The sequence below is a fragment of the Nestor notabilis genome, unplaced genomic scaffold, assembly GCF_000696875.1.
Source record: "Nestor notabilis isolate BGI_N333 unplaced genomic scaffold, ASM69687v1 scaffold5069, whole genome shotgun sequence".
In the NCBI taxonomy this organism is placed as follows: domain Eukaryota; kingdom Metazoa; phylum Chordata; class Aves; order Psittaciformes; family Psittacidae; genus Nestor; species Nestor notabilis.
The window spans coordinates 93,971-115,988 of record NW_009943221.1 but is presented as its reverse complement, the minus strand read 5'-3'; the positions used below and the strand labels follow the sequence as shown (position 1 = coordinate 115,988).

Here is a 22,018-nt window from a genome sequence, read left to right as displayed (position 1 = left end):
GGGAAAGATATTTTTTTCTGTATCTTCAAATCTCCCAGCGATTAGTGATGGACAGAGGTTTTGATGGTAATCAGTATGTCCTATGAGGTGTTTATTTTTGAAACTGTTTTCTAAATGAGTAAAAACTGAGAATTAAATATGAGGGTTTGGAGTCATATTACAAGGGATATGAAATGTCTCTTTCAATGTAGCAGAAATGTATTGACTCTCTTCTTGCAATTTATCTGTTGTTTGATGATAAAGGTTTCAGACAGCAGGTGTATCGTGCTTGGACTTTATTTTCACTAGTGTTATTAAAAAAGCAATAATAATAAAAAACACACAAAAAAACCCCAACAGCCCAAACACACACAAAAACCCACACACATGACAAAACAAACCACAAAAAAAGTCCTGTCTGAAGTGTACAAGTTTCTGGAAGAAGTCTTTTAGTGTTTAGAGCTTGGAGACCCCACACACTGGCACCAACCACTTTGTTTGGCTTTAATTTCATGTTTTGGTGTTGCTTGGCCCATCTTGGGAATCTTCTTCAGCTGAGTGCTAGTGACGGCTGTCTGCTGAAGGGTTCTGAGCCAAGCAGTCCTTTGTCTCATTTCATACTTCTTTCCTCACATGGTTTCTTTCCAGGGGAGATACTTAAAACCAGTAAGTTTATTTTAATAAAGCTTAAATTGGTTCAAAGACAAGCAAAAGCTGTAACTTTGACACTTACCAAACCATTTTTTAGTTAATAGGGCCCAAGCTTTCCAAACACAAGTATAAGAAAATTATGGCAGGAGTAACAGACAATGTCATAGATACATTCTTTGCCATAAATATGTTCTTTCATCTGAGATTGTAGTTTGCTTATTAAACAGATGCTTCAAAAAAGCCTTAAGTTACAGCTTCATGCTTTTCACCATGTTTGGTTTTTTTTTCCTAAAACACATTTTGAAGAGAGTACTAACTTTACGTGTAAGATTTGTATTCCTGCTCCCATCCTGCCCTGCATTTTTTTCAGACAAATTGTATTTAGAACTGGGAGATGTTTTGTGAATTCACCTGAAAATGTGAATAATAAACTGTGGGACCAGGAAGTCTAAGTACAACTCCTGTAAGAATGAGTATGATTATCATTGTAGATGGGAAGAATTTTAATTATAAAATTAAGATTGTATCACTTCTTGCTCATCAAAATAGGTTTCAAAAGTGTGAATCTAATCAGAAAAAAAACAATGTATTCAATGTTAAAGTCCTTATGGCTTTTATATTTAACCCATGTTCAGGACCTTTAAACACAGGCTACTTCTGTGATGGGCAGAAAGCAGTCCATTGGACCACAATTTAATAAACAGGTACTTCAAAGGATGACACTTTCTGTAAAGTCTTATTACTTTTAATTTTTTATGGATGAGGAACATGCAAATGGATATGACTCAGGTGGCATGTAAGAGAAAGTACCTTCTATCTGCAACTTTGGAGCCCTCTTTCCACTCACACCTTTTAACCAAGGCTGTGGAGGCATCATTTTCTAGATCCTTGGCTAGTTAGTTTTTACATCTGTGAATGTGTCAACATCTTCTGTGCAAAATAAGTTAACTTTGTGAAGATACAGGAACTTGCTTATAAGTAGTAAGTTCATTATGTGCTATGTGCTGGATTCTGCTACCACACATCTGCTTGGAAAAACGATTAAAATCATATTTTTAGACCTTGATGGACTTTTAGAGGGTTTTTTTTTGTCTGCTGACATTAGATACAATCTTTTCTACTTGAAATATCTAAACCTTTCTGCTTTTAAAACCAAAGCACAATGTCTGTCTTACTTCAAGAGAGAGTTCAATGGTAATTAAATCATGATTTAGTTAAGACATGTTATCAAGACCTGTAGTCATGCAGATGATTGTTTCTGCAGGAATGGAGTAGGGGATGCTCTAGATATGTGTGCTAGATAACTCAGTGGAAGTCTCGTGACTCTCAAACATGGCAGGTTGTCCTCCCAGACCAGGGCTGCCGTGGAGAAAGAGAGAGAAAATATGTACTGCGCTTTAGTAATTAAGATGTAATTGTGGAAGCCTATCTTGACTGTCTAATTATAGCAACGTTTGAGCAGGTACTCAAGGAGCTGAAAGGTTATGTATCTTAAGGCAAGGGATTGTCTTGCTTCCCCTTCATTTCTGTGAAGGGCGTAGTGGGGTTTTGCTTTACCAGCAGCAAAGCGACTTCCTCACCTTCTGTCACTGCTGCTTGATGTCTTGATTAAATTACAGGAAGATGTTGATCAACATTGACTTCATTAAATATGTCATGAGAAAGATATTTATAAGAACAATATGTAAATGTTCACAAAATTGCTAGTTAATTACTTGAAACATAAACAATCCTAGAACTGATAGGTTAATTAGCACAGCCTGTTTTCAGTGGGGGTAGGTGTGGGCTACCTGCTGTATATTTGGCACACATCGTACCAAGAGGAATTTTCTTGAACTATTTACAGTACCCAGTATGCAGCATAGGAGAGGTGACTTCAGAGGACCAAAACAGCTTCTTGTTGTTGTGCCACTGAAGGGCTCTGACAACTACACTCTTGTTTTTTACGTAATAACGTGTATATTTCTGATGTTTAAGATGAGGGAAGGGGTGGAGGTTATAATCTTAAAAATCCAAAGGGAGTTTGAGGTCTCATGACAGCTTTTTTCTAGACTGCTTTATAAAGCACTCCTTTTTAAAGAAAGTTGACAAAAGTATATTCTCAAGAATACCGTTCAATGCTATTCACACATGGTAATGAAATATTCAAAAATTCTGTATCTACTTCAAAAACCAAAAATATTCCTGTGTATATAGAAAAAAAAATAAGTGTTTTTTCCTAAATTTAGTCTTAAACTTCCTTTTGACACCTCTTTCTTTTGCCTCAGCTAATCTCAATAAATTCTGTGGAAGATAAACATGTTTTCTATGACTGTTGTCTACAAAAAGAATCCTGGACTGAAACAGGAGAAACTATTCAGGTGAAGATGAGAAGTCTGGTACTTAAATGTGATTGCAGTGGCAATGAACTTTAATATTGAACCTTAAGCCTAAAAGTCATATTTACCCTTTAGGAACAGGGGAAGGCTAAATATTATTAGTTCATCTATAGGCAGTTTATCTGTCTCTTCTCATGTGTTTCAGTTAATCAATACTAATCCTTTTTTATTTACATGTAAAGAAATTTCAACAATATGAAAGGCTGCAAGTATCTCCAACTGTTTTTTCTGAGTTGCATGTCTGTTTTTATACAGCAGTTAAAATTGTTTTGACTTTAAAATCTGCTTATAGTACCTGGATTCAGTTTAATTCCAAATATTAAATATTTTTCATCCTCCTATATGAAGTTTTTGTCTTAAATTCATTGCACTGGTGATAGGAAAAATGTCATTTTGAATACATTGAAAACACTATGAAATTTAATGTTCAGTACGTAGTAATGGTTAAAAGCAGGTTTAGTCAACTTCTGAAGTTTAAGCACTTTTGAAGAGATTGCAGTTATTCTGGAGTCATCCACTGCATATTAATGGTCTTAAAATTATTTTGGTAATAACAATTTTAGGTGCTACTTCGCATAGCATCATATTTTTGTGTTTTACAGTATTTTCAGGCACAAGTATGATTTTAAAGACTATCAATTCCCAAACTACTTGTAAAATAGAAAGTTATTTCAATCGAAAGGTATATTGCCCAAAAGATAGATGGTACTGCATCTTTCTGAAGCTGTAAATGTAAAATAGCAATCCACAGCACTTGCAGGGCAATTTTCATGTACCTATCCCTTTATAGATACTATATCTGTAGAAAAAGGTCTGCAAAACCTGAAAAATTAAGCTACAAAATATATTGCCTGTTCAGGTTGTATATTCTGTATTAAAAGCACGTTTTCTAAGGCTGTGGGAACAAGAGTGTACAATAATACTCTTTATTTGGTTTATGTCCTTTTTATATTTCACTATCCATCAAGCCTCACGTTTTTGTCCAGATAAAAACAGAAGCAAACCCAAATTCAGCTACAGTCAGATTTTAACATTTAGATCATCTTTCACTTGAGTCTTTGAATTTCCATGCTTTGAATTTGACTAGTGCTTAATTGAACCACTCCGAATCAAAGAGCAGAAATTCAATGTAGGTTTAAGTATCACAAATCTGTTTGAATCAAACACAAGTTTGCTGTCATTCCATCCTGGTTTTCTACAATTGGAAATGTCTGTCAGGAAGAGCTGAAAATAGTCTGTGAAAGCCCTTCTTATGCTATTTTCAATACAGAGCAATTGTAATACAAGCCTTCTAATGTAAAGGTTATTGCCAAGCTTATCCTAAATTGCACAGCTGTAGTTGTGAATTCAGTCACACAGGAAAGAAGACAGGACATTTTCCCCTTAAATTGGGTTGCTTAGTTACTCAATTTAAATGTATGGAGCTATGTAGCTCCTTATTAGGAGCCTTGTTCTGTAAATCAAGATGTTTAGAGAGAGTCTTTCATGATTTTTTTCCGTGAATGTTCTCTGCTGAATGAGTGGTGGAAATAGAAAATGTGGAAGTATAAGGTCTTTCAAAGGACTGTTTACTTAAAGAGCAATTGGGGCATCTCTGAGGATAAAGTGCATCTGAAAGCAGAAGTATATTTTCCAGCAGATTTAAATGTGAGGTGCTTTAACCTCAGCCAGTGCCACAGCCTGTTAAAATTTCAGGTTTTGTATCTCCAATTTAAATAAAGCATAGAACACACTATCACTTTCCCTGCATATCGCAAGCTCGCAAGAGCTTTGCTGGGAATTTCAGTTTATAACAACATGTGGGTTTGAGGTTTTACTGTATGCATTGGTATTCTATTTTGTGAGTCACTTAGTTCTTTTGAAACAGGCTTTCTCAGTAACTTGTATGATCTCCAACAATCCCAGTGGTTTGGAACTTGCCCTCTTGGCACTTGCTGTTCTGGCAACATTTTTTAGTAAATCAATTACTGCAGGTGTTTTGGCTTTGTTCCATTATACATCTTTTTGTGTGGCAATGCACAAACTCTCTTTAATTTCTAGTCAGTGATCAGGCAGAAACCATGTGGAGTTTTTTGTTTGGTTCCCCCCCCCCCCATCTTTTTCTCTACACTTTTGGTGTTTTTTTTTTGTTCCCCCCCCCCCCCTTTTTTTCCCTCTCTCTTCATTCATTTCTTATTTAAAATGGCCACAGTATTATCAGTGACTCAGGCTTGAGGACCGGATTTTGTGATTCTCCCTGTATATCTCCAAGACTTTTGTGGGAGTGTTTTATGTACTCAAGAGTGCAGAAGAAATGGGGGGGGGGGGAAAGATTTTAAATACTTTGACTTCCTAAACCCTTTTTCACAAGCTCTTTTTGTCTTTTTCTCAACATGGATGGAAAGGGTCAGAGTTGAAGAAAAGAGTATGCTTGGAATTAAGCCTGTTGTTTATTGCTTACTGCTATCACTGAACTAATGGGTGGTTTAGAGTGTTTTCTTATTCTCACTAGAGCAAATTTAAAATGCTTATAACTGCAGAGGGGAAAAAACAAAACTTAAAAAATCTTGGCTTTTACCTCCACTCTAGGCTCTAGAAAACTCCCTGTGTTCATTTAGGCTTTTTTCTAACTCTGCTGACAATGGAAAATAGTTTTGGCTTGCTTGCCATGTCAGGCTTTTTGTAGTACCAAAAGTAGTACCAAATGACTTGTCAGTGCTTCATTCTTAAACAGATTGACTTACCAGCATTTGGTGTTGAACTATGCAATATTCAGAGGGATTGTGTGCATTGCACTGTGATCGGATAGGTGCTTCAGAATCTGCAGTGGTGGATCAAGGTGTCAAAGCCTCCCGTCTCACTTGCTTATCATTTGTTACCATTTTGTCATCAGCTGGTATTATTGAAACAGTTGAGCCAAATTAGAAGACTGCACATGGTCACCTTGTGGACTTCAGGATAAAATGAGCTGACTTAGTTCAAATGTTGATGTACTCTGCTTTGCCAGGTCAGCAGTAGCGAATACTTTTCCTCAAGCCGGGAGACAGTGACATCTTAAACTGGCACAGTATTTCTGATATAGTTTAGTATGGTGTATGTGGTGTTAGCCTGAAAGCCACTGTATGTGTTCATTTGCAGTAGCTGACTGGTCCTGTATGTTGGTAACGTGCCTTATTGTTATTTTTGCACATATGGGTTTAAAATTAACTTGGTGCAATTGACGGTGATTCTGAGGCATCGTTAGGGCTCTTTAGAAGCTCCAGAATTGCAACGACTTTATGTAAAGATGTCAACCAATTTTAGTATTAAATTTTCCATATTACCATTTCTGTTATTCATAGCACGTAGGCATGGAACTGGGTCAGAATCCTGAACACACTTTAAATTATTGTTTGCTGCAATATTTAGGGATGATAAAATGGTTTATGAAAAACAAGGGGGGTGTAGAAGGTCAGTATCAAATCCTGTTTGATACTGTTTCTTCTTGCACCACAATGAGGTAGTACCATGTGAACAAGCAGTAACTAGATTCAAAATGAGCTTACCCGAAGATGTTGTAGATGGTACACACTTTTTATGGATTCAGGAAGAGCTTGGACAAATTAACAGAAAAAAAAATCAATTAAGTCCTAATACTGTATTCTTGGAATACTACTTTTGTAGGCTGTGCTTGAAGTTAGGTTAGCGTTTTTCCTGTTGAATAAATATGGCTTTATTCAGTGTGTAAGAGTTATCAAGCCTGAGTTCTGTTCTTTGAGTTCACAGCTTTACAGGAAAGCTGTAACTGTAACACATTACCTTTCAAAATGTTTTCGTCTTGGATTAAATGTACAAGCAGATACTGACTAATTCATAAGCTTAACATTCTGATCTTCATTAAACAACAAAAGTGACTGAAATGTAAATACAGAGTAATTGCATGGTGTGATTTTCTGACTTAGGGAGAAGCCCTAGGTAAGTAAGGAATTGATGCTAAAGAGTAATAGACTTCTACATTACTAATAAAATAATCTAAAATAATCTATTCTAGTGATAAATTAAAGAATAAAATTTTATTTTTCCAACAAATAAAATAATTTACTTCAGTAGTTAATAAAATTTTGTTACATTAAAAGTCTTTTAAATCAGGCTGCGTATCTGCTAGGAACTGAGTTTTTTTGAGATTGCCTGTTGAACTGCCTGTGACTGCTTGTTTATATAAAAACAAACAAAAATACTTATCTGAATATTTAAAAGAAAAATTGAATATAAGAAAATGTAAAATAGCTTAGAGTAATAATTGGGTGTTTCTGAAGCAGCTGGAAGAAGAGTTGGTGATTAGCATATCGAAGTGAATTAGTTTTTTCAGATTTAATTTCAGAAGCACTTAGGAGATGACAGTTATTTCACAAAATAATGTGCCTATAAAAGGTTCAGGTTGGCTGTTTATTTTTCAGTTGAGTGTGTTGTGCTCCCTGCAGGGCAGCTCACTCGTTTTTTGGGGGTTTTTTTGTTTGGTGGTTTTTTTTTTTTTTTTCTCAGGGTTAAACTCTTTCTGTCTTTGATGTGGTAAGATTAAGTTATTGAACTTTTCTTAAAATTGTAATATGTTACTGGCAACAAAAATCTCCTCTCAAGAGCTATAACCTTTCTTTGGTTACAGTTACTTATATTTATAAGGCTTTGTGGGGCAAGCCATTTGAACTATTAAGCTTTTGATGTGAATGTATACCTTGCAGTCATAAGATGTAATGGTCAGAACAGCCAACTTCAGACACTGCTCCCAACTAATTCAAATGCTTTATTTAGCTGTAATTTATGTATGTATGAATGGTTATTTCGGGTTTCCAAGTAATTGCATTCAGTACAGGGATGTTATAGGCACGACTTTATCACTGTGACTACCTCTAACTTCTCATGTCTTCACTGTCAGAGAGCTTCTAAATGTACGTGAGGCTACAGCCATCTTTGCAAGTGTATGAGTATGAGGCTTATTGGAAATGTTGTTAAGGACGTATTTGCAAAGGCTGCTGTAGCCTCGTAAGCTTCATTTACAGTTAGTGGCAAAGAGGTGCATCCCTCAAGTGATTCAGAGCAGGAGACCAGTTTTTAAGGTCCTCTGAAACACCTTTGTGAAGGAATTGATCTCTAAGGAGATGTCAGGATAAAAAGCATTCCTGGGAAAGAAGGGCTGTGAGGATGCAGTTGCCCTTCAGGATGATGGGAATGAAGAGAGTTTGGAAGGTGAACGCACGCTGTCATTAATTGCAAACCTGCACACTTGTGCGGGGATGGTGGTTGGAAAGATCCTTTGCCTGCTGAGCAGTCTAACCCCTGGCTTGTCGTGCAACTGTCTCCACTCAGGTATCCTTAGAGCAATTCATGTTGCATGTCAGCTCCCAGTTTCTTTTTAGCAAATTCAATAAAATTTATTTTCATTTTATAGATGTTTCTGCTAAATTTAGCTGTGAAGTTGAAATAGAGAGAACCCCTGCAAGTAATGTAACAATTTTATGGGAAGCGGCTTTGAAAGGGCAAGGACAAAGTAAAATGACGATGATTGGGCAGTTCTCTGTTGGCAGAGTATGGGATTATTCAAGTTGTTATGTTTATTTTGGCTCAGGCTGTTTGACCTTGCTGAGCATCTTACCTAGAACAATGATTGAAGGTTTCTTCTGAGCCATCTCATTAAAAATAATTGGAAACTAAAATAATGAAAATTAGCTATCAGAAACCAAATGGATCTGAGCCATGTAACTGATCCATGAAGAGTTTGTTGAATAGATTTTCACTTTGCTCCCAAGGAGGCAGGCCCTTTATTTATTTGTTTTTCTTTGATCATATAATTGTAAAGTAAACACACTAGTTAGATGAAACAGTGAAGTTAATGAGAGGAGCAAAAATGCTTTTCTGCAAGCTTTTAGGAGAGTCTTCATAGCTTGTTGTTTTATTTACTGTTTATTTGCCTGATGCCTACTGCCTTTTCTGTATGGTGCTTGGGGCAGAAGGGAAGGGTGCTGCTATATCATGATAACATTTAGCTGCTGCTTAGTCATACAAGAAAATAGTGAAAACCTGTAGATAGAGAAACTCATTTATGTACTGCCTTTTCTGCCTTAAAGTGTGTTCAATTCAGCGTGATTTGACTTCCATGACTGCTCCATTATGCCCAGGAATTTCAAGGGCAACTTGCTTTTTGTTGAGGAAGTTAGAACAAACAAATATAGAACAAACAGACTGTGGTTCATTTTGTCAGTTCTCCCCATGCTTTCAACAGAGCAGTTTTCTTCCACCAGTAAGACAAGTTAGCCTCTGTCTGTATGGTGTTTTTTCCCTGCTCGCTCGTTTTTTACTACTCACTGGCTTCTGTTTGGTGGGGCACAGGGCCTCTTTTCAAAGAAAATATGTGATGGAAAGAAACCAACTTGTCTTAGTAGTTGCTAAGACTTAATTCTTTCTTTCTTTATTTTTAGCTTATTAAAAATTTTAATTGTTAGGTGCATGTCAGGATTCTGGAAATCTGCAGCATGAAATTGGAATAGTTAAAATATATAATAGATATAGACTGAGGCCTACAGTCAGATATAGGGAACCTAAAAGAAGAGGAAAGTAAAGTTTTGTGTATATTTGTTTGTAAGTCACCCTTGGTGCTACAAATATCTATGCTTGGTTTTGTGGAATAGAGCAATCTGCTACTGCTGAAATAAATCCTGTTGAGGAACATTTAAATAAAGCTTCAGAAAAAATCTGAGAAAACTTGAGACCTGTCGAGGCAAGTCAATAGCAGGCCACAAAGATGGTCAGAGGGCTGGAGCACTTCTCCTATAGAGACAGGCTGAGAGTGCTGGGGTTGTTAAACCTGGAGAAGGCTTCAGGGAGACCTTAGAGCAGCCTCCCAGTACCTAAAGGGGACCTACAAGAAAACTGGAGAGGGACTTTTTATAAGAGCAAGTAGTGATAGAACAAGGGGAAATGGCTTTAAACTGAAAGATTAGGTACTGGATAAAAAATTCTTCACTGTGAGGGTGGTGAGACACTGGCACGGGTTGCCCAGAGAAGTGGATGCCCTATCCCTGGAGATGTTCAAGGCCAGGTTGGAGGGGACATCGTGGTCTAGTGGAAGGTGTCCCTGCCCATGGCAGGGGGCTTGAAACTTGGTGGTGTTTAAGGTCCCTTCCAACCAAAACCAGTCTATGAAAAAATGAGCTCAGTCTCATAATTCTGCTGAGGAATATTGCATATAATCCTTTTCATAAGCAAATAAAGGTACGTTTCAAAAATGCTGAAATTGCATTTCACTATTACTTCTGCTGTGGAATAGTGTTCCAGAATCTATCTTCTTTGACAGTCAAAAAAAAAAAAAAAAAAAAAGTAAAAAGTTCAGGCTGGAAATATACTTTTTAAATTTCTGGGTAGCATGCAGCTATTTCTTCTTTGCGCTCTGCATGTTCTTTGCGCTAGCATTTCTCTTTAGTTTAAGTAACTCATTTTTCCTCCTTGATATTTGCACAAGTGTTGTTCCAGAGAACGTCCTCGTTTTCCTAGGAAATGAGTTTTCCTGGACTAAATAATTCTAGCTTCTGTCATCTTTATAGGATGGAATCTACATCCTCCTGATGATGGAAATAATTTTTCTGTGCACCTGGCTTAATCTAAAGATATTCTTTTTCATGTATATAGTATTTCTCACCAGGTCTGGCTGGTAATACAACACAGTGCTTAAGCATATTGGTTATTGCATATTGAGGTCTTATTGCTGCTGCTTATTGATTGTATTTTGCAATGAAAAATAAAAGTACCATACATATATTTACAACATGTAACTTGTATTTAAGTTTTTTAATTAACATAATTATCTCCCTTTGAAATAAAATTTTGTGTAAGATCACAATTTTAAATGTACCTGTTCAGTATATGGTGATGAATGTGAATAAGGCTGTGTCATTGTTAGATACGGTCTTTAAGAAGAGAAGGAAGGTGTGACAGGCATCTTAAAAAGCAATCTGATATTTAGCTAGCACTCTGAGGCATTTTAACATGGCTGAAATTGTAGAAAATAATCTGTAAACTCTTATCTGTGCAGTGAAAATATGTCTGTCTTCAGAATTTTTGATTTGTGCCATGAAGGTAATGCACAGGCAGATTTCTACTCTACAGCCTCAGGGCTTTTGTTTGTTGTTTTGGGGTTTTGTTTGTTTTGTTGTTTGGTTGTTGGTTGTTTTGGTTTTTTTCCTCTAGCTATAGAAGCAGTTTTGGGTATTGCTTTCATCTCTTGTTTTCACCGAAATTTATCTCAGGATAAATTTTATTGCTTCACCTGTTCATGCTTTAAGTCCTCTATAAATTGCTGAACTTAACTGTACAGTCTGCCTTTTCTCTGAGACTCTCTGTATCTAGATTTCAATGCTGAACATTCATTTTAAACATAATGCATAACTGATTTGATCATAATTCTGGAAATTCTGATGTGTTTGATGGAAAACTAATCCTCTAAAAAAGGCTGCTAACATGTGATTGACTTTTAGTTTTTATAATTTGCTTATTGAACAGTAGAACTAGAGGTTGGCCTTTTCATTGAGAGATACCCGCAAGGAGAAAACATCACCATGGAAATACAGATAATAGGGTAAAAAAGCTCATTCAGTTCTCAAAAAAATCATGAATATTCTTTTTGTAAGGCACATGCAGTTTTTAGAATCAAAAAATGCCCATGTTTTGGATTTCTTTTTGGTTGTGCGTGCAGTCATTGCTGTTCAATGGTGAATAGCAAGACCATTTCTGAAAACAGAATTTCAGTAGAAGTTTGTATCAATGAGCTTCATTGCCTTAACAAAGAGCTTGTTGAAGGGTCATTCAGTTAAGCCAAATCCTGGACTTCTAGAAAAAAAAAAACACATGTCCCTGGAAAAAAGTTAAAGTTGTGTCTGTTATAGTCCTGTTATTTTTATAGCATCCAGTGAAAAAAAATAGGAGGGGGAAAAAGAAAATCCTTACTTTACATAGATATACAAACATTGCTTATCTTTCCACATGGTAAGCTGATAGAGAACTACAATGAAATGAAGGGTGTAGTGTTTTGTATGATCTGTTTGCTCTGTTAATGCCTTCAAAACAAAAAAACTTCAAAATTATCAACAGAGACTATTCGAACTTTAGGTATCAAACTAAAATATATTAGAATAAAAGGAATAAATACTGAGAGTTTGTTCATTAAATAATTTTATTCAGACTGCTTAGGATAGCAAACCAAGTGGGTTTGTGAAATTCTACAAGCAGTGTCACTGATCTAAGGAAGGAGTGAGTGAGTACCCACACAAGCTCCCTATATTTTCAAACCCAACAACAAAAAGCAGGGTAAACTGTATTATCATTAGTATTAATGCAGGTGTCATTCAGGCTATTGGTAAACAGCGTCAAGGAATGCCATGCTGTCAATCCTTGCCATCGGTGTTTAGAATTTGTCTTGCGGTTGCACTCATCAGCTGAATAGCAAACCTGTTGCTAGAGGAAATTACTGTGCCATGGAGATGTCCTTTAGGGGCTTCACTTAAATGGAGATCTGAATAAATGCTTCACAGTTTTGATCTCCCTTCATAGGTCATGTCTGTGCTGGGGTAATTATAGGATATAATTAGCTGCAGTGCAATTCTTTTGAAGTCAATGAATGTGTAATTTTAACTGTAAGCTGGGAGATAGCATTTTACCTCAGCTTACTCTTGTGTTTAATTTACGGATGATTTTCTGCTGGGAGTTTTGTGTAAACTGTTTAGACTTCAAAAGAATACAATGATATTTCAGCATTTCTTTCCTTGGCTAGAAACCAATTAGAACCTGCCATTTCTTACAAATGGGGTGTAGCCGTCTATGTGGCTGGGGCAGTGTCAGGAGGATCAGAGGAGAGACTAAATGTCTTTTAAAATACAGGCTGCAACATCATATACAATGGAATGGGAAAGAGAATGGTGTCTTCTACTATGCTATTTCAGTGTTACAGTGAGGCTCTTTGAGAATGGAAAGTTCTTCTTTATTAACTTGTATCTCTGTGTGCTCTAAAGTGGTAATATTTTTATACTATTTAATGTAGGATACCAAATTGTTCAAAAGTACAGTCATCACATGTACTATACATGCTTTTATATATTCTAAGACTACACCTATACATTTGCTAGCTCTGCTTGTACTGCTTTTTGTCTTTGAACCTATCTTTTGAGTAACCCAACAAAATCTTACTTATTTTTTTTCGTTATTCTGCTCTGCTTCCATTGATGACTCTAAACTTTTGACTCCAGACTGGCAATATGAGGGTAAGATGACAAAATGTGACTTCCTGAACATTGCTTGTCTGTTTATATTTTTTATTTTCCTTAGAACATTATTTAAATTATGTTCACTCTCTTTAAGTAGACCCTTTTGTTGCTGTTAAATTCAAATTATGTTTGTTTCAGTTGTAAAGCTTTAATTACGATTCATACCTTTTAATCACTCCTTTGTTATTTTTTTGGGTTAATTTACCATCCTGTTATCTCTGTCCTGAAGGACTTCTGCTTCGCTGAGATCCATGGTGGTATCTCTAGAGCAAGACATGAAGAGGTTTATTAGTGTAGCCATCAAACTGTATTGTGGTGGTATGTGACGATTTGGGGGAGGGGGTGTGGGTGTGCATTCATGACAGGGAAAAGAAGGCTGACACGAGAGGTAATAGAGCAAATTATAGGAAGTTTTTGTGTTTGAGTATTTAAATATGGATCAGTGTACGAGATGTTAAGTCCTTTGTCATCAGATTCTCTCTTGTTTTATAAGGTTTATCTGAGTAAGAGATAAGCAAACAACTCATATTTTAATCCTCTGTGAGTATAATTTAGCTATGAGTTGTAACTCATGCATATATCACATTTAAGTGGACACTTGTCTTCAGTATGTCGAATATGCTGGCTTGTTTTAAATAACAGCAACAAACCCCCCAAGATCCTTCTGAAATTAGAAATAACTTCTCTTTTATCTTTATAGATTGCAAATTGGCCAGAACAGGTCCTCCAGCCACAATAGTTCCTATTGATGAAGAAAGTCGGAACGGTGAGTGCATTTTGTTTTCTATGACACCTCGTGGGTTACCTTCCATCAGCTGGCCAGGGTGTGGAGGCACACGTGGGGCAGTGGCGTATCTGGCTTAGTGGTGAGGACTGGTCTCTGAACACATGTTAATGGGGATTGTGGGTGGAAAGCTGACAGTGACCCAAAAGGCAGAAAGGTGTCATTTCTTCCTGAAAATTAGACATTTTGATGTCTTTGGTCTTTGACTACAGATAGTTCATGTAAACATGTTTTTAGTTTTAACAAGTATTTAGACCACAATCTTTTGTAGTGCAACAGTAGTTTGGCTCCCATGTTGCTGATACACCAGCTGTTTACTGTCTGACTTCTTACCAGTATGATGTTACTGGAAGATAAAGTCCTGGTCTTTGTTTTTGGATTTTGATGTCGTTAGGAAAAGCTGAAACCTTCTTTCCCTGAAGCTTGATAGGAGTCACAATATTGCTGTCTTCAGGGTTTCACATGCAGCTTTTGGAAAGTTGCTTGTTGGCTCACTCTAATAGCACACATTTATGGACATCTCTGAAATGGCAGAACTCACTTGCATGTAGTCATGGAAGTTTCAAAAGAAAGTAAATGTCTTTATTTGTTATTCTCCTGTCACATAATACAGTTCTCTAATTGTTGATCTGTACTCTCAGCATTGCATTTATGCAGCGTACTGTAATGCGAAGTGTTTTACCCTGTTAGAGTTGGTGCTTTTTACAGGTGGCTGTTATTTCTGATATTAATACTGTTTCTTGCTTTTTACTTTGTGCGTTTATTTTTATTTTATTTATTTTCCAAACCTGATAAGGCAGGCACAGTTGTACTGCATATGGTTATGCTTTATCAAATATGGGTACTTGAAATGGTGAACAAAGTTCAGGTCATGCTGGTGTAACCTCTCTGCTGTTAACATTGGGGGATCTGCTTGCTGTTTGAGTTGCTCAAGGTCAGACAGATAAGAGTATGCAAATTTTAATGCTAAGAGAACAACAACAAAAAAATGGTTAATATTCCTATGTGCTGAAGAACTCTCTTAGTTGGTACTGGAGTGGCTTTTAAAAAGAGGCTGTTACCTTCTTCCTGTACTGTTTTTTCTTGCAATTGTGTCCGTTGAAACTAAAAAATGATTGGTCTCAGCAAAATCAAATTGCCCTGGTAATTGTGTCCATATGCTCAGCAGGACTCGTTTTGCTTTTTGGTTTTTGTTTTGTTTTGGGGTTTTTGGGTTGGGTTTTTTTTTCACACATTTTTTTTATTTGGATTTTTTTCTAATGCAGCCCAAGAGCTGTAAAAGTAACTTAAACAGTGCAACGTTAATCTAAGTAGATACCTGTATTATGTTAATATCAGGCTTACATCAAGTGGGGGAAAAAAACAAACAAGTCTTTTTTTCTGTTAGGGTGTTTAAATGGTGTGTGTGATCACAACATACATGATAGATCTTATTTTTTTAACTGTAGAACTTCTGTTTGTAATCTGTACTGCAATGTTAGTCAACTATTGTGAAAATAATTTGGTATATGAGATACCTAAATAGTTCAATGGTCCAGAAGCAGTCATGTGGGGTTTTATTTTACCTTTTTCCAATGTATACACTATAAAGACAGTCTTGGGATTTGATACTTAAGAAATATTTGTATCACCTTGTTACGAAGGCATCAAGTATTCTTGATTGTACGTACTTAGTACCAGCATGTGTTATCTCACTTTATTCTTATGTGCTAGCGGAACTCAAGTTACTTATCTGGAAAATGTGGTGGGAACAACAGCCAAAACTAAGGCTAGGTGCTGACCACAGTCATTTGAAACATAAAAAATTAGAGAAATGAAAAGCTCACATCTCTAATTGAATGGCATAATTAACTCAAATTCTCAGCTTCTCAATGCTTGATTCAATGTTTGCTGAAAAATAGAAAGTTAAAATTTCTGTTCATATGCAAGAGGTCCTGCAAGAAAGATGGTTAATCATAGAATAGTTGGGGTTGGAAAGGACCTTAAGATCATCTAGTTCCAACCCCCCTGCCATGGGCAGGGACACCACACACTAAACTATGTCACCCAAGACTCCATCTAACCTGTCCTTGAACACCGCCAGGGATGGAGCATTCAGAACTTCCTTGGGCAACCGACTCCAGTGGCTCACCACCCTCACAGTAAAGAACTTCCTCCTTATGTCTAACCTAAACTTCCCCTGTTTACGTTTGAACCCCTTACCCCTTGTCCTATCACTACAGTCCCTAATGAAGAGTCCGTTAAATCAAGTATGGTGGGGAGAGGTGTGAGTTTCCTAAAAGCTTTGTATATGTCTGCAATGATTGCATTTATCTATTTTGCTGTGAATTCTTATAAACCATTAACTCCCCATTAAAGAAATAAAATTAGAAGTAGAAACTTCAATTCACATTGTAGTTAATGGAAGTAACACTCCTCATCTGTAAGTCACAATATGTATCAAATAAATGGACCTCCTGGGAAGCCAGCTCTTGAGTTGAAATGTCCTTAAACCTTTTGCTGTCTTTGTTGAATTTGTAAGTTATATCTCCCCCACTACCACATGTGACTAAAATCAGTGAAAGGTAGATCTCAGTACAGTGTAGAGGCTCAGCAGTTGAGTCAATGCTACTACTCTTGTATTTCATATTAAATAGTTGGTTTTCTATGAGTCTTGCTTAAACTGAATGTGCATATTTTTAAATAGAAAAAGAGTCATAGCAAACGATGCAGAGCAGGTACCAGCAGATCTTGCTTTCCAGCTCTGTGTGTGTTCCCTTCCAGGTGTCTTCAGGTTCAGAACAAACGCATTAGCTTACTAGAGTCAAATTTGGGTCCGTGCTGAATGATGGGTGGCATTACAACTGAATGCATACAAGTACATACCAATGCACAGGTGTGTACAGACATGCATATATATGAGGAAATTGGAAAATTAAGGGGTCAGGTAGTCTTTGTTACTTGTGTGCTTCCTGGATGCAATTGCACCATTTTTTCTCTCTGTTCATGTTCACCTGCTCACAGGAGGTGTTTACAAGTAGTGTCTGGCTGTGTCATCAGTGTTGCAAAATGTTAACACTATTGTTAGCTGTACTCTCTTAATATGCTGATGTTTTGGTTCTTGGCCCCTATTGTGTCCTGATGATCGCACTTCCATTTTTGTGACACTTTGGTACAGTATCAATTTGTGTTCTACAGGACTGCCCTCAGCCAATTTCCTTACATGTTTTACAGTACACCTGCAGCTTGAAACAACTAGTGAAAGAAGCTGTTCGAGACCTGATTCATCACCAGCAGGGCCTCAGTTTGATTTAGAGAATGACCCCTGTAACATTCAGTATAAATGGTTTGGTTAACAGAGCCCATCTCTTGTAGCCTTTCATCCTTCCTATGCATTAGAATATGAATCTGTATAGCTGGCCAGGACTTATAAATAAGACAAAACAGCTTTTCTGCCAAAAAAAAAAAACCCTTGTAATAATTTTGAGATGGGAGCAAACAGAGTATGTAAAGGGTAATAAGGAAAGTCAGTGTGTTATGATAAGAATATGTTTTAACACTAGGTTTTGATATGTTGGGAGCTTTAGAACAAGGATTGGGTGCTGCTGTGTTATACAGCATGCAGCCTGAAAATAAAAGTCATGGATATTGATGTTATGGTGAGTGTATTTACTGTTTTGAATTCAATAGAATAGTTTATCAAGAAATACTTCAAATTGTTTGCCGTTCAGTCTCAAAATTGGCATTATATAGTTGTTAAAAGTGACAGCAAAGCTGTAGCAGTAGACATTTGGATGGTATGCAGGTTATATGCCACACAGTATTTCCGATGACCAAGCAAACTTTGATTGGAATTGCCAATAGATGCAGAGAAACAATCCACCTATTTTTGTTCTAATACATGCAAATATGTCTTTACATCACATAAAGAATGAAATCTTATCAGGGTATTCTAATTCCTTGTACTGCACTGCAGCTTTTGCATGTCTCTTGTTGATGTTGGACTATCTCTTCAAAGGTTTTAGAATGAAGATCTCAAAACAATAACTGAGTTAACACCTCTGTGTGACATTTCATTTTGTCCAGTGCACATATTCATCAAGTTCTGGCAACTGAATAAATAGAAAATCGTGCTTTTTAGAAGTATATATTTAGTTCCACTGTGTTGAATGTTGCTTCTCAGCATTCTGAAGACCAGCAAATCTTGGGGAATAAAAACTACTTTACAAAATAACTATCCCTTGTTTTCATAGTCAGACACAGCTACCGTGTTTGACCTTCAGACATCTTGAGAGATCACCAAAGTTGTTAAGATTTGACAGTTTCCCACCACTGGATTAATATATCTTTATGTCAAGTAATTTAGGTACAATAGTATGGTAGACTATAGTTTTGTATCTGTGAAGAATCCTAGAAAGGATGAACTTTACGTTTCTTAAGGTATAGATGAATTTTTTTTTTCTCCTGTCTTTTGTGTGACTGAATGGGTGATAGTACTTGAGATGATATTAACAGCAAAATTTAATTCTTCTAGATGTAGGGGGTTTTGTGTGGGTTTTTGTTTGTTTGTTTTAATAGGCAGAGATTTATTTTCTCCCATGCCTTTTTTCATTACTGAATTTGATACTTGGTTTTGACTTACATCCATATTTCAGACATTTCATTGGAACTGCACCCCAAGATTTCGAGAGTCTTCATGTAGAGCTGCCTGTGCTTTTTTTCCGTAAGATGAGCATACTGAAATGCTAAAAGGCTTTGAATCTTTTAAAAGAGGTTTTAATGGAAAGTAGACTGTTGGAAAATGACTTCTAAAAGAGGCAAAATGGAAATCTGCTGGGTATGACTGATTAAAATTGCATTTGGAACAAAACGCAGAGGTTGGGGTGAGGGACCAAGTAGGCTGTAGCATTGCAGGCTTCTTGACAGGGAGTTGGGTGACCTCATGTACAATGTAGGTGGACAGAACAACTGTACCTCTGTCACCTGCTGCTTAATATTTTCCCTTATATGTTTTATTTCAGGATAGCTACAAAGTTAATAAATATGGGCAAGTACTGTGCGGATTCTAACAGGTGCTTGTTTTGGGTGTAAGTTATATAATTACCTAACAGCCAGTATGCTAGCTGGGTGTGAACAGAGAATGTGTTAACTAAAAGATACACCTTAATGTGAATAAGAATATGAACTGGTGACTTGGTGGTAACACATTCATAACAAAAACTCTGTAGTTATGAATGTTTTGTTTCTGTTCTTGTGTAGCATAGCTAAATCACTAAATGTTGTTCTGCTTTTGATTTATGTTTGAATTATTATGGTCCATGTTGTGTGTCACACACACTGATGATATAGATTGTTAATGAATAGTGGGACCATCTCCAAACTTTACATGATTTCTCTCTCCTCTGCATACATAAATCTCAATGCTCCTTGGGGATGTTTAATATTTATGCAAATACAGGTAAATGCAGGAATGAGTTTTCATGGCTGTAGGTGGGTTTGACGGTATTTTTATCTCTTTTCATCTTCCTGCTATCTTGGCAGCAATCTTTTGTCAGCTTGACTTCCTGGGGAGGCAGAGGATGTATGATCACTCTACAAATCCCCATCAATAACTCCCTGTGGTGAGGGATTAAATGGGAAATAGGGCATAAATATGCAGGAAACCAGGCTGTGGGTTTTTTCCACATTACTATTGGACCAATTTATTTTCAGTTTAATTGTATGTAATGCTGAAGAATGGACCTGATTACAAAGGCACATTGACAATGTCATTGCAAATTTCCGTGCTGTATCAAACTATTTTTCAGGGGCGACTGACAGGGCTTGAATAAAATGTCTCAAGAGGCACAAAATCTGTAGCCTTTCTTCTGAGACGAGCTTAAGTGTACTAATACATTTCTTATGGACTGTGTGCAATGGCTTCCAGTCATTACTTAATAGAATTTTCAGTGACTACCCCTGTGGGCTGGAATTGAACTAATGAGCCTTAAAGATTAAGTGTCCTGCTATCCATCTTCTGTGTGGATTGTATGCTGGTTCTGGTCTGGCTGCCTTAAGACATTTTGGCTAAGGGGAAAAATTGATTTGGTAAAATACTGATTTCTGATTTGAGGAGTTGCTGTGGTTGAACACAGATATATTAAAAATAACATTTCTGAAGAGTTGAAGTTCAATGGCCTTTCTTACTTTTCCTTCTGTTTCAGAAAAAGGACAGATTAATGACTTGAAGGATGAGAAGGTGCTTCAGCATCTTAATTTCTTCAGATACACTTTTCTTACAGAGACAGTGTCTCTGGTATTATTGTTCCTGGAAAATTTTTTTATTCAAGAATTTTTTAATTTTGCAGTTGAGTTTTGATCATGCCACTAAGGTTATGTAATTGGTATAAAATATCATTTAACAAGTTTTTTAAACATTCAAAAGTTCACTTCAAGTATACTCAAGGTATTTGGGTTATCAAAACCCAGCATGTTTTTTCAACAAATAGTCAGATTGAATTGTGAGAAATGTTTTGTGTTATTGTACATCCTAAGAGTTGCTGAGGAGTTCTAATTAGTGGAAAGAGAATCTGCAGCAATTAATCTGGATATTTGACCCTGTAAACCCTTGGCAGGGAGAGCAGGCTGAGATGTGCAAAGGAGTTTCAACTTGCTAGTGTCCTGTGTGTTCCCCTAACTCTTTTTACATGTATATGGCAAATGTACAAACCAAGATACGTTGGAAGACTATTCTGTAAAATTTTGCAAAATCAAGTACATCTAATTAAAAGCTTACATTTATTTTATATACTGACAAGTAAAACTGCATCTCAATCTCCTGCTTTCCCTTTTTTGTTAGGAAAAGCAGCAGTAGGAAGAAAGGGAAGTAAGGACCATCTCGTGGTAGTGTAGCACACTGTCCCAGGGACTTCACTGGTGGAAGGAAATAGTCTATGACTGGTGAAATAACTGTTTCTATAGAAGATTTCTGCATGGAGCATGCAGGTTCACATGTCTGTAGGCCTATTGTCTTTACATCATGTGTAAGGCTCACTTCTTTGACTTGTTGCACTGTCTGCAGTAGCTCTGTTTTCCAGGAATGAGATGAATCAGTGAACGCTCAGTGGAGGGGTGGGAAAAAAAAGACAGCCTTGTGTACTCAGCAATTGAACAAGACTTAAAGCTATTCCATGGGAATTAACAGGATTAAAATAGAGCAGAGATTCAACCTTAATTCTGGGTGTCTTGCAGTGAGAGGGAGGACTTGATTTTCTGTTAAACTGTACAGATGTTAGCATGTCGCCTAGAACTGTAAGAATTTATAAAGTTATATATTCTTGTCTGTTATATTTACTGTCTTTATAAGCCTATCTTCAATTTTAAACCAATAAATTTTTACCTATTACTTCCTATCATTCAAAGATCAGTTTTATGTAGCATTATGAAAGAAAAGTAATCTTAGTTTTACTGTTTCAAGTGGTTCTGAGAAAAATGTCTCATTTGGGATGTTTGTATGGATGTGGAAAGGAAAAGAGAACAAGCTGTAATGTACTATAATTTTGTATTGATTTTTCTTAATTTCTCCATAAGTGCAATTTGAGGACTCTTTGTATTTAACTTTTGCTTTATATTTTATAGCAGTTAACAATTATATTTCTATATTGGAAACAATATCAGATATTATCTTATATATATATTGTTATCATTACAGTGAAACGTTATGGTGAAACTGCTTCAGTCGATTTTCAATCTAAGTTGTGCAATTGTCTATATGCCTGTGTGTCCACACATAGATTTTTCTCACATTTGGACAATCTTAAAGTTTCCTGAAGTATTTGGGAACATTTTTCACTAGCTGTTTAAAATATTTCTTTTCAAATATATCTTCACCAATCTGGAATCTGGTTTCTGTAGCAGTGGGTATGTAATGTGTTATGTATATATATGATAAAATGTAAGTTAAGGTATTGAAGCCAATAAATCTTTGAATTAAATATTATCTT

The 22,018-nt window shown here is 36.4% G+C and overlaps 1 protein-coding gene across 1 annotated transcript in view; it reads left to right on the top strand.

Annotated features, from left to right (window-relative positions):
• Nucleotides 1–22,018, top strand: part of LOC104411408 (protocadherin-15-like) — a gene marked incomplete at its 3' end in the record, with an annotated part of 112,241 nt that overhangs the window by 14,799 nt on the left and 75,424 nt on the right. The window contains exon 2 of the mRNA XM_010021818.1: nucleotides 13,974–14,039. Coding sequence (XP_010020120.1) covers nucleotides 13,974–14,039 — 66 coding nt within the window. The remainder of the gene's footprint in view (nucleotides 1–13,973; nucleotides 14,040–22,018) is intronic.